This window comes from Parasteatoda tepidariorum, chromosome 5 (assembly GCF_043381705.1).
Source record: "Parasteatoda tepidariorum isolate YZ-2023 chromosome 5, CAS_Ptep_4.0, whole genome shotgun sequence".
Taxonomy (NCBI): domain Eukaryota; kingdom Metazoa; phylum Arthropoda; class Arachnida; order Araneae; family Theridiidae; genus Parasteatoda; species Parasteatoda tepidariorum.
The window spans coordinates 93856097-93869811 of NC_092208.1; the positions used below are offsets into that span (position 1 = coordinate 93856097).

A 13715-nucleotide genomic window follows, 5' to 3' on the forward strand; every position below is an offset into this window, starting at 1 on the left:
ATATATATATATATATATATATATAACGGTAAGATCACAGTGGTGCATTGAAATTTTGCAAAATCATTTGCCTGAATAAAGTAAACGTTACAAGAGGATTAAGGGATAATTTAATTGAACATTTGCGGTGGTATTATAGGTTCATAATAAGTCAGCAGTCGTTAGTAAAGTCATTTTGTACATAATTATCATTCCTATCAGAAATAGTTTTTGTTGGATAAATATGATAATATTAGATGAATGGATAATGTGGAAAAAAAAATTATTTTTAAGAAAAAAGAAAGTGCAATTATGCTTAAAAATGTGAAAAATATCGTTTTGAATGTGATACATATCCATTGTCTATCTGTTTACGTGATTATGCACTGCCAAATGATCAGCATGATTCGTTGCTGTGTTGGCTAAGAGTATAACTAAGGCTTTGATGATTAAGAGTAGACATACCATCTGAAACGGTAAAAAACTTTGGCGTCTGATTTAAGACGTACGTCTTGAAACAAAAAAGGCTTCGATGGTTGAAAAGAGACATGAGATCTGAAACCGTAAAAAAAGCTTTGGTGTCTGAGAGTAGATATACTACCCGAAAAAAAAGGCTTTGATGGTTGAGAGTAGACATACCATCTGAAACGGTAAAAAAACTTTGGTGTCTGATAGTAGACATACCACCTGAAAAAAATACTTTGAAGGTTCAGACTAGACATAAAGCCCTGAAACGGTAAGAAAAAGCTTTGGTGGCTGAGATTAGACATACGATTTGCTGAAACGGTAAAATAAAAAGGCTTTGGTGGTTAGTAGGAGCAGATCTATGACTGAAACGGTAAAAATAAAAGGCTTTGGTGGTTAAGAGCAGATAAACGACTGAAACGGTAAAACATCTTTAGTGAGTGAAAGTAGATATACGATCGCAAATAGTAACCATGCCAAAGTAATGATTCAGTTTGAATAATTTATTTCAAGTTTTAGTTCATTGTCCGCAGAATTAAACAAGTCTCATTTTCAAATGTTTTACTAATGAAGGAATTCGAAGCTAAAAAAAATAATCACCTTTGGTAATTAATTTATTTGTATGTTTCTTTAAACTATATTTTAAAACTTTTTTTTCCTTTCAGTTATTCTCCAGGCTGCGTCACTGTTGATGTATCCATTGATTTTGGGATCCTCATTTGCCAAAATCCATTGTGGCCCCCTGTCCGAAATATACTATCCAGCGGGTTGTAGGATTGGCTGGGCCTACATAGCTGCCATTACATCCACTGTTCTGGCTTGCTACTGTCCTTTGCTGGCTCATTTCTCACATTACAACATTTTTAGTCCATGCCTATGGACAGAAATATGAAGAAAAGCAACAGTCTGAAAAAGGTAATTTTTATTAACATATTCAAAGTTTCTGTAGTTCAGTTTAAAAATCATCGGTACCTGCATTGGAGAAAGTACCGACCGAAATATTTTTTGCAACGTTCCTCTTCCATTCGACCTAAACTTTCAAACTAGATTAATAAATCAGTAAAGGTGGTTCAAAAATCTCACAAAACCTGGACATCTAGAACTCTAAAATATCATCCTCTTAGTAAGTTGTAAAAAATTGAAAAACTTCAAGCACTTAAAATTACTTAACACTTAATATTCGATTACTCAGGAACTATTCGACCAGTTTGGCTCAAATTTTGAGTTTTGCCGTAAAAAAATTACATTCTTTAAAAAGACGTCGAAAATTGTATACCTCACACGTCAAAATTTTTTTGACCATTCTTAAGTAAAAAAATAAAAATTAACGAAGATTTACGGAAATTTATATTTTGCTCGGAATCATCTTTGGATAAACAAATTTTTTAATTAAGTGTAAGAATGTTTCAATTCGCTTAAAAAGTTCTCGAGATACAGAAAAGGGCGCAAAAATAAAAACTAACACTAAGCCTCTCCCGGTTATGCTATATGGACCATATTTCCCAGATTGCGGAATACATTGTAGAATTCCGCAATCTACAATGCATCGAAACCAATTCGCCAATTACAGTAGAGCGCATATTACCGTCAGTGATACATATGAATTGAGAGTCATCAGTGAATGGCCATATTTTACGGTTTTTCTTAAACAAATTTTCCATTAATATTTCCTCCATGAGCTTGGCTTTTTAGCACATAGCTAATTTTATTTTACGTCAGTTAATACATATTACCAATATTAATTAATCATTATTGTCAATAATAATAAGCATATCTTTTACGGTTTCCCGAAACTCGAATAAGTATCTTTTCGCTTTATCATTGCTTTTCAGTTCAGAAGTTACTTTTTTTAATTTCAATTAATACATATTACCAAGATTAATTAAGCATCAATGTCGTCAATGATAGTATGACGATTTCTTACGGTTCTTCTAGACAAATAAATACCATTATTCCATTTTTTTTGCTTTCTAGTACTAGCTTATTTCTTTTATTTCGATATGCATATATTACCTTAAATAATTAAGCCCAATTGGAGTCGATTTTTTATGTTTCACTTAAACGAATTAGTACCGCTTTCACATTAATTTTGCTTTTGAATATATAAATATTTTTTTTTCTATTCCATTACTGTTTGTTTTAAATAAGTAATTTTTTAGAAACCCGTTTAAAAGAATTAATATAAACAAAATAAAATATCAGACAAACGATAAATTTGGTGACGTAGATCACGCATGTTAAAACGTTATGTTAACTGAATTTATCTGACATAGCAAATATAAAATAATTAAATATTTAAACTAGTGCAATAAACTATTTTTTTGATATGTAAGCTCGCAATTTTTTCTGATGTTATCTTTAAAATATGTGAAAAATTGAACTGTTAAATTTAAAACAATGGCTAACGCTTAAGCAGTCAGAAAATTCCATTTAGTTAGCAAATTCGATTCATCCCGCTTGTCATAGAATGTTATAATATCGACCGCGACCTTCCTCGTGCTTTGAACTATCTGTATGCCAAAATTCATAGCTGTCAGATAATTGCTTTAGGAGTCTATAAAGGACACGCACACAAACATTAACTTTTATATATATGGAAGATAATCAACACCTTCTATAAAAGAAAGAGACATGGCACGTATCTATTTGGTAATGAATATAAACTGCAGTAGAGGAAAGAAAGGTGTCGCCGAGTTCGGACTACTAAACTGCGCAGTAGTAGAAAGGGAGGAAATAAAAACAGTTTCACAACTTTCGGACTTTCGAAGGGTTACCAGAAACAATAAACTATTAATGTGACTTCTTTTCTAGGAGGTGTTGGTATAAGTAAGAGTTAAAAAAAGAGCTCTTCTATTTTGCCCCATAAAAAACGTTCTCATGCTGTCACCATCATAGTAACATGTTGAATGAATACTAGGAACTGATGCACGCAGTATGACTGTAGGTTCGTGTACAGAACACCTATAAGGGTTGTAATGAGACTTGAATTGTTCCTGTAATTTGTACAAGGTTTAATTCTTTTACAAAATCCAGAGGATCTTATGAATAAACCTGCATTTTTATTCCATTAACAAATAATTTTTTTTCAGGAGTGATTTATCTCAGTGATAACACCATTGAAGCTGGAAAACTCTGGCCCTCGAAATGAACTGACTTCTTCATCTATGTGACCAAATCTTGACACTTGAAAGTGTGTTTCTAGTCTACAGAAAATATATTTATTTAAAAACAAGCAAAACAAAATGTAACATTTTTCTGGCTGATTGTAAATAGTGTGTATACATTGAATCATGTGCTTAGTCCAAAACATATTGATGTGATATGCATACAATTTATGTGCAATATAAACCATGTAAATAAGAGAAAGCATTATTACTTCTATGCAGAAACAAAACTTGTTTACTTTATACTCCATAATTATTCGTGTTACATCGTACATGAACTAACTATATCATTTCAGTTTGACAAAATTACTTTTTTTAATCGATAGATCAAGAATAAAAATAGACATTTAAGGTACAAAATTTTACCATTTAATATTATAACAACAAAGTAAATGTCAGTCCAGTTTACACTAGTTTGTTTAAAAAAAATTAACGTACACGTTCATCACTTTATAAGTGCACACTGGCTATTCATTTGTGTTTTGTAATTACCACTCAAATTACATTGTACACTAATATAAAATTAAGTTTAAAAAATATACAACAGAGGTTTCAAATCAATTTTGAAATAATGCGAAATTAAAAACTATTTAAATCTAAAAAATAATTTCGAGGGAAGGCGGATTGAAAGCATCAAAGCGTTGGATTACTGCAGGAAGCAGATGTTAAAAAACAAATAATCTATATTAAGTGTGATGTATCATTATAAAATAATCAATACAGAACAGTAGATATGTGTCATTAAAGAACAACCTGCAAACAAATAAAAATAAAAATGGAGTATAACATGCAAATTAAAAAAAAAAATTTCTCGCGCTATAAAAATTTTTAGACTTTATACTTCTAGAAAAATACTTATTTAAAAATTTAAGATCTAATTTTTGAATTAAATACTAAAATTTAATTCTTGAACTTTAAAAATTTGATACTGAATTCGAAACATGTTACCCTTATAACTTTTCCAAAATAAGTCATACAAAGTACTAATTTCACAGGGTGTTCTGCGCTCACCACCTTTAATATACACTTTCAAAACTCTTGTCATAACAGTAAGCACATTTTGGGTTGAAAATTCATATTGAGAATTCAAATCAATCCCCGTGGTTTTATAATTAATAAATGTGTTGAATCATTTCAAGGATTATGTTTGTTCTACACGAAATTGCTTTTTTTAGTTAATTTACGTTAATTTTAAGATCATTAAAATGATGTGTCAAGTCAAAGAAAATCAGCATTTTCGAAATCTTCTTCTTTTGCTTCTAATTTACATTTGAAGACCATTAAAGCTGCTCGTAATATTTGCGCTGCGCATGAAGAGAAGACCATAGCTGAAAGGACAATTCGCGACTAGTATGCTAAGTTTAACAATGAAAATTTCGACTACAAAGACGCATCTCATTCTAAGTTTCCAATCAAGTTTAATAGAACGATTATATCAACCTTCTCACGAAATTTCGTGCCAAACAAGGCAACTGGAAGAGAATATATAAACACGGAAAATCCTGCTGAGTCCAATGAAGCTGAAACCAATTAATTAAAATTGCACTTAAATCTCTGTTAAATATCTTATAATTCAAATAATTTGGTTAAAATTGACAGAAAAGATAAATAGTAAAAAAGGTAGTACTGATATTTATGTTTCAAGAATTTAAAATTTCGAATATACTGAATTGCATGCATTACTTTTAAAATACTATCAAATAAATTTCTGTACTAGTATATAAACTTCTAAGTCACTTCTTTTTAATAATTTACCCTTTACAAAAAATGAGCTTGTTTAGAAACAGAACAATAAATATTTTAGGATATGCTGATACAATTGGTGCATTTTGTATTATAATGAAGTATATTTTAAATTATTAAGATTTCTTAAAATCTTTATATATTTTTCAAAGTAGAAATATGAGTATAGATTTTCATCCTTATTAGTAATGTTCTTATAGATTTGCCGATTAATATTTTGTACATATACTTCAATAACAAAAAAAATTGTACATTGTATATTAAATAAAATAATTTTTTTTAATTTGTTTAAATATTGTGAGAAAAATACAATAGGAGAAAAAAATTATAAATACTTAATGTAAAATATATCTATGTTTCAAAAAATGCATGTATAAGTTTCTGCATAGAACCTTTTGAATGAATATTAATTTAGGTCAATGTAAGTTAAAAATCTTTTACTTACCATTTCAATAATTTATGGTTATGAAATACAGTATAAAACACTGGTGTCTTTTTCTGCGCTGAAGGTAAAATCTTTCAAATGTGGACCACTTACAAACAATAATTCTACAAGTTTGCTCTTTTTTGCAGTAATTAAGGTCTGAGAAAAACTGTTATTTATCACTGAAATTTCTTTAATTTACAAAATTAATTATGGATAAATTTTTAAATAAAAAAAATTGTAAGGGTTTTTTTTAATTCGTATCTTCATAATTTTATTGCAAATATAATTCCAAATATAATTCCGATAACCAAACAACTTTCTTTTAGTTACTATTAGACTGTTTTTTTATAGTTAAAAAGTACCAAAAAACATTTTTGCATGTAATTAGAGCGTCAGAAAAAATATGTATAAAAACCATACCAGTGTCCCATCTGCTTCAAAGGGTTAACTGCTTTTCTTTAAATTTAATTTATACTTCTTTTTAAACATCTTATAAAAGCATCTAATTTAAAAATTTTACCACAGCTGTGAAACAAGTGCTGAAATTTTTTTCCAACAAATTTAAAAAATATCACTTTTTAATTCTAATGCAAATCCCTATGAAAAAATTTTATACAAATATTCTAAAAACTAATCCAAACTGACTTAGCACATTTTAATATTTTGGGATTCTGATTTAAGCACTTTATCACTTGAATAATCCTAAGAAACTAAGATAAAATATATGCTTTTCTTTTTTATATACTAATGGTTTTCAACAGTCAACCCAATTCTAAGTTTTCAATAATCAATGTACCACTCTTTAACTTTGTAATTTTAAAGTCAGCCCAGAAAGCTAGGGAACGCCTGGTTCAAGTATTAGGACAAACTAACCTTCGCGGTGGACATTTTCATCGCGGTTGCGTTACATGGAGAGGAAAACCACAAAACTTTCCACAGTTAGCTCGGCGGCAAGTGAATTCTAACCTATATTCCATTTTCCACAGACGATATTTTTTGTCAGTACCTGTGATCGGGGCGAGCCAGGAGCGAAATTCGTATCTACCAACCACCAATTTAAACTGAGTCACCTCATTGGGAGGCGAATGCTTTATGCCCTGTGCCACCATGACTCTGGAAATACATACTTGTTGATAATATAAAAAACTTCATTTGGCTCCAAAATTAAAGCGCGAAAAAAGGGCTCAAAAATAGTCGCCGAGTGTCTAGACTAGCCAGACGTGAAAACGTATTCAAGACAGTTCAGGAACACAAAAAAATTAATTGCTTTTTGTCAAAATACGTTTTATAAAATTCCGAAAATTCAGTGTATGCTATAGAAATTTCAGACTTTTGAAAACTATATTGAAATCTTCTAACCCAATTGCACTAAAATAACACTCGAAAACTTGTAAAAATCAAACACTTTCTAAAAAAGACACTTCTTGCATTTTTCCGCACCAATAGCTGTAAGTAGTATATTAAGATTAAGCTGTATTGGAATAGACGTTTTTCTTTAGGCTTTTAAAAAAAATAAAATTGAAAATTAATTAGGTGTACCCTTAAAAGGCCGTGGTACGAGTAGTTCGATACAATCTAAAAATAGTGTAAACAAATAAAAACTGCGGCGTGTCTCAAATCAGAAATATATTATGAAATTCTTTTTTGTTGCTCGACAATTAGGAAAAGTTTTTTTTTTTTTTTAAAGTATCGAACTTATAATAATCTCGCTGATGTTTGTTTATAAACATCTATAGGATCATTATAAACTTGATAAATGTTTTGCTATGTTTGCCACGAAAAGGACTTTTATGGGGAGAAATTTTTCTCCTGCAACTTTGAGTGTAACGATCTTCCTAATTCATTTTGTTAATGAATTACCAACAAATATATATATATATATGTATTGNATATATATATATATTGTATTAGTTTCTCTGCAATTTTATTGCCTAATTTTTAACTCATTACAAAAGAATCTATATTATCACTATGTATAATTTACTGTTTTAGTTTTTGAAAGTGTAACTGTTTTGCAAAAGTCTAGCAATTAGTTAACTGTCTGCTGAATGTGCACAAAACTTCATAGAACAGGGTTTTGGTGTTGCTTAGAATATAAAAAAAGTATGGGTCGCTAAGTTTATCTTATACAAGTCACAAATTTACTGTATTTTCAGTTTCGAATTTAAATCTCAAAACTAGATCTTTGGAGCAATTAATATGTTGTAATTATTGCAAGCATGTTAAAGCAGTTTTATTCTTCCTAACTCTGCCATCACTTTTTACATATGTTAAGCAGAATCACTATACAACCCTAGATAAAGAAAATTTTTGATAAGAAATAACAATCTTATAGAATAATTTTTCTTATGTAAATCATATTAAATTTAAACTCATTCACAAATAAACTCAACATAGTTTAAAATAAAAACGTGAGCTTTTTTTTACTGTAATGAAAAAGACACTGTCGCGTTATTTGTAAATTTCCTGAACGTGTTTCTATGATGTTTTGCCAATAAACTTTTTAAGAAAAGTGTTTCTCTTTCATTGTGTCATTTTTTCTTTCTGCTTTTCTTTTAAAATAATACAAACATAATGAAAAAAAATCTACTTAGTATTCTGACTATCATTTCTATAAAAATGTAAATTAATCTTAAGTAATTTGCATCAACTCACGAGTAAATCTTATTACTTGAAATTGGATTGCCTTATTTTACATCGAATTTCTTGTCCGCGTAGGAAAAAAATCGATATAAAACGCAACGAACACACTCTTATTTTCTTCAGAAAAGCTTATGAAGGATTATATTTTTCATCTAATTTACTCAAAGATAGAAACGAAATTAATTCGAGTATATAAATTTTTTTTTCTTAAAATTAAAATTCCCTTCGGGCGGTGCCACGTTTTTTTTTAAGTATGTATTTTCGTTATGCGTAATTGAATAAAATAAATAAAAAGATAAATAATTGAAAAAATTAATCATTTTGTAATTAGAAAAGAATTAAGTGTTTTTATTTGAAGAGATAGTATTATGTTTAAAGTGGTTTATGGAGTTAATGCTGCGTAAAGTAAGTTTTATTTATCATGAATTTAAGCAAATGGGTTTTTTTTAAATTATATACTTAGCTTCGATGCTAAAAGATAAAAATAGTCGATAAAAAGTTTCATTCATTGTTTTAAGAGTCTAAGTATTTTATATGACATAAGATATTAATTATGCTCAGCGAAGAAAATTAAAAAAGGTATATCCTGAATAAGTTTTAATCTAAAGTGACCAAACACTAAGATGCAAGTCTTAACAGGATGCTTTGCATTTCTTTCACCTAGGAAAATATAAAAACCACAGTTTAAGTGCCTTACACATAAAGCAAAGCTGTAATTTTAAACTGTATATGCCATCTTGCTGTAAAGAATAATCTGGTAAATATTTTAAAAGACATTAAACTTTTTTAAAAATTTCAAATTTGGCGACATTTTCCACCTGAAAAAAGTTTATCGAAATCAATGCCTTATTCCAATTTTTGGCAGATTATGAGCCTATATAATGCTACATTGAGGTAAGTTTTTAAATATGAAAAAATTAGACCACAAACGCTTTTTACTTTTTCAAAACTGTGGCACTTCTTCATAAGCGTTTTGAGCCATTTTCAGAATAAACATAGAGGGAGCTGGAAGGCGCGCTTAGATAGGCTAAGCTTGACTTAACAGTCATGAATAACTTTTGAAAACTCACATCAGTTATGAAAAGAACATATTATTCGCAAAAAACATCATTTTATACGACTACAGAGCCATTGAAAAAGAGACTTAAGAGTTGGAGAGTTAGATTTTACAACACCATCTGCTGAGGAGCATACTAATTATTACTTCCGAACTTTTTGTGAATAAATTTTAGTTTCCTAAGAAAATAAAATGGTTTAACTTTTCAAATCATTTGTTAATTTTGAGGGTAACCGATGGGGACAATGTTGAACATATGGTTCGTTATCAAAAAAACCTTCGAAAGTCTGATCCTCTTTATGCTAATTCTATTGTTTTTTTTTTTTTTTTTTTTTTTTTGCTAAAACTATTAAAACAAGAGACTAATTCTAAGCAAAAATATATTATGCTAAAGAACAACAAAACACTGCATGTGTATTTGGAGTCATTAGTGTTTCCTTTAAAAAATGAATAATAATCGTTAAAAAAATTAGAAAATGGAATAAAATTCCATGCGCATTTTTTTAAATAGCTTTACCCATTTTTCTTGGATGCGCATTTGGAGCTCTACCTATTTTCTTAAATATGCATTCTGGGCTGTGTTCATTTTCCTCAATAAGCATTTTGAACTATGCTCAGAATTAAAAAAATAAATAACCAACCAACTATTTATCATTTAATATGATAAAAAATATACTTTAAAAGAAATACTAATTTAAACTATGCCATTTTAAATGGAAAAATCCAAATGTGAAAGAAATCAGTCAAACTGATTCTCAGAAATAAAATTTCAATAAAATTGCAAAATTTGCTTAATTTGGGATAATGTTTAATTTCTATTGCATTCTTGGCTTCATGAAAATACTCTTTGTTTTGTGATTTAAGTGTTAAGTGGAGCAGAAATACTGTATGATTCTTAAAGCAAGTTACAGTTCACTCTGGATGTCTTTTAACGGACAGAAGCAAATTAATTATTTTTAAAAAAACATTTTAAAAACTGTATTTGTATCTGAAATATATTTTAACTAACATAATGAAACGAGTTTGTTTAAATTTACAAAAACTTTACGATAGTTACGGTAAATAAAAACTTCACGTGAAAATGTGATTAGATTTTAGATGACTATTTTAGGTCCGACTCTCATCAACGATATTGTGATTTAGTTCTATTACATTTGAAGAGGGTTACAAAAAATCTTGATTTGCTAATTTTATCGACCTACCAGATTTATTATAAGTAAAAATAAAAAAGGAAGGAAGCGTTTATTAAAATGGGTTTTAAGGATGCAATAATATAGTTAAGAAAATGATTGGCTACTAACTTATTATTTATAAGGGAAAGGACGCATTAGTCGTAAAATTTAAAAATTCATTACAAGTAAGAGATCACAAAATAATCATAATCTTAATAACTATTGAAGTCGATTTTGCAAATAATCATAATTTTGATTACAATTGCAGTTGTTATTACAAACAGCCATTATTGCAATTTCAATTGTCTTCATTGCAAAAATTATGACAAACGATTATAAATAATCATGAATAGTAATTATAAGATGCATGATTATAAGTAATCCTATTATCATCATAAACAATCATTACTTATTATTTTGATGCTTAAATTGTATTATAGTATAATTGAAATGAATTTTCGTTTTCTTCAATTCATAAGAATTAAATGAGAGACATTTAAAAAATGTAGCGTAGAATTCGCCATTTATATAAATTAAACTGCAGATGATTCTGTTTTTTTTTCCATTTTTTTCAGATATTTTAATGATATCATCAATAATGTTTGCTAGCTGGTAGCTTTCATCAATAAAAAAAAAGAAGTTTTTGCACAGTTTTTAACATCCAGTTTTTATTCGCTAATCAGATAAACTCAATGATTAACGTGAACGAGGTGATATAATCGGACAAAGTCACCAATTTAGTATTTCGAAAGTTTAAAAGTTTTTAAAAACGCGAATCTATGAAATTAAATGATTAAAATTGAACGGTATTTGAAATAAAAATCTGTAAACTACATACTGAAAAGCAAAATGAATTAATAAATAGTACTAATTTGCTTAGAAAAAACGTAGAATTTTGTCATACTACTACTGGCGCCAATGATGCTTGATTAAATTAGAAAGGAATAAGCTATGCACTAAAAGAAAAAATTAAAGGAGAAATGGTATTTAAGGGGAAGCGTAAAAGTCTTCATACTACTCTTGTCTCGGGAAATGTTTAAATTTGGAAATAAGAAAAAATTCAATTCAATTTGTAAATAAAAAAAATCTCTAAACTAAAAAGCAAAGTTAATGGAGAAAATATACTAATCTCGGGAAATGTTTAAATTTGGTAATAAGAAAAAATTAAATTCATTTTGTAAATAAAAAAAAATCTCTAAACTGAAAAGCAAAGTTAATGGAGAAAATATACTTATTCGTTTAGAATGACTATAAGAAAATCGCCCTAATACAAGGTGGCTATAAAATACTGCTACAAATATCGAATCATTTCATTGTATATATGTAAATAGATAATAAATGCGCAACTATAATTAACACTAAAAATGGAAGTTTACCTTAAAATTTTTTTATTCGAACTGACTACCATCTTTATCGCTTACCAAAGATCTCTTACGCCATCTCTTACGTCATTGTCCGAAGCAGGCATGAATCATTTTAAGAGGTAATTTATCCCATTCACGCAATCAAGAAATTCTGAGAGTGTCCAGTGCTGCTTAGCATTAACGATAGACTCTAGAATCTCCCAAACACAACATTCTAAAGGATTTAGATCCGGGGAAAAGGGGGGCCACTCTTCTGGCTTAATAAGTTTCAAACAATTGACATGGAGCCAAGTCAGTTTTGTTTTGGCCCGGTTTTACGATGCAGTATCTTGCTGAATTATCCAATCAATTTTGGGTTACTATCTGTCAACATGTGGCAATAAATGTGTAGCCAATACTTCCTTTTTGTAATATTCAGCGTTGATTTTTACTCCTTTGTCGATGAATTTCGAAGGAAATGTTCCGTTATTTAACACTGCAGCCCAAACCATTATAGAATACTTGTTCTGAAAGCGTTGGATAGTTCGTACTCTTTCAGGTATATCATCAAAGGTTACTGTATGTACAACATTATTTTATGGCATTATAACTTTGATCTGTGCAAAATATTTTCTCATCGGAAAATATAATTCTGTCAACACTTTTGCTACCCGTGCCGTTTCAGCAATTTCCTACATTTTTGTAACCTATTTAATTTTTGTACAGTTGTCAAATCTCTAACTTTTCATTCCGATGAGGGAAAAAATTCAGGTCTTCATTTAGTATAACTCGCATAGTTTTCAGGCTCATATTTTCTTCAGCAGCAATTTAATTAACAAAACGCTGTGAATTTCTTCATATCTTTTCACGAAGTCTTTTTATACTCTCTTTTGTACGAACTGAGCATGGACATACAGAACTAAGTCAATCTTTTCAGCTATTAGTATCCAATAATTGATTTATAGTTCTATATATAAATGTTCGAATAAACCCAAGAAATTTTAATTGCTTAGAGATTATACCTGCGGAAAATAGGTGATCGAAAAGCTGTTTAAACGTCAAACTTATCACATTCATCTTTAAATTTATTCTAAATGTTTTGCTATAAGCAAAAAGTTCAATTCAGAACTTTTTAGACTATTATTAAATATAATAATAAAAAATAATAAATATTGACTGAAATTTATATTTTTGCATGGAATTATTTTTGGATGAATGCATTTTATAGTTGTATGCAAAAATATTTCAATTCGCTTAGAAAGTTCTCGAGATATGGAAGAAATACGCACAAATTAGAATTAATATTATGAGGTCCAAACTTTGGATCACAGATTGAGTACTAGAACGTGAAGATCCGATCAATAGATCAAAGGTTATACTGGGTGGTCTCTTTTTTGGCACACTGTACTAAAATGCTAAATAAATGCAGAAATGTTAAAAATTCATTTAAGAAAGTGTAAAAAAACGCCATACTATTTATTGACTCGAATGTTGCTAAATTAGTTTTGGTAATAAGCACTACTGGTATTATGGTAATCAATGCACTTTAAAGTTTGGTTATGTAGGGTCACTTTAAATAGGCTATATGGGGACAATGTGTTTTATTAGCTTATTTAGTGCCTGTTAAAAGTGCATCAATACTGTACAATTTCAATATTAATACTGTGGAAAGATGATTTTTACGTTCTCTGGAAAGGGATCGTAAAAAGAACCGGAGATCGT

At 28.9% G+C, this 13715-nt stretch overlaps 1 protein-coding gene across 1 annotated transcript in view; it reads left to right on the forward strand.

Annotated features, from left to right (window-relative positions):
• LOC122269110 (LHFPL tetraspan subfamily member 7 protein) overlaps positions 1 to 4384 on the forward strand; it is a 136990-nt gene extending 132606 nt beyond the window's left edge. The window contains exons 3-4 of the mRNA XM_043040722.2: positions 1110 to 1359; positions 3534 to 4384. Coding sequence (XP_042896656.1) covers positions 1110 to 1336 — 227 coding nt within the window. The 3' untranslated portion in view covers positions 1337 to 1359; positions 3534 to 4384. The remainder of the gene's footprint in view (positions 1 to 1109; positions 1360 to 3533) is intronic.
• The last annotated feature ends 9331 nt before the right edge of the window (positions 4385 to 13715 follow it).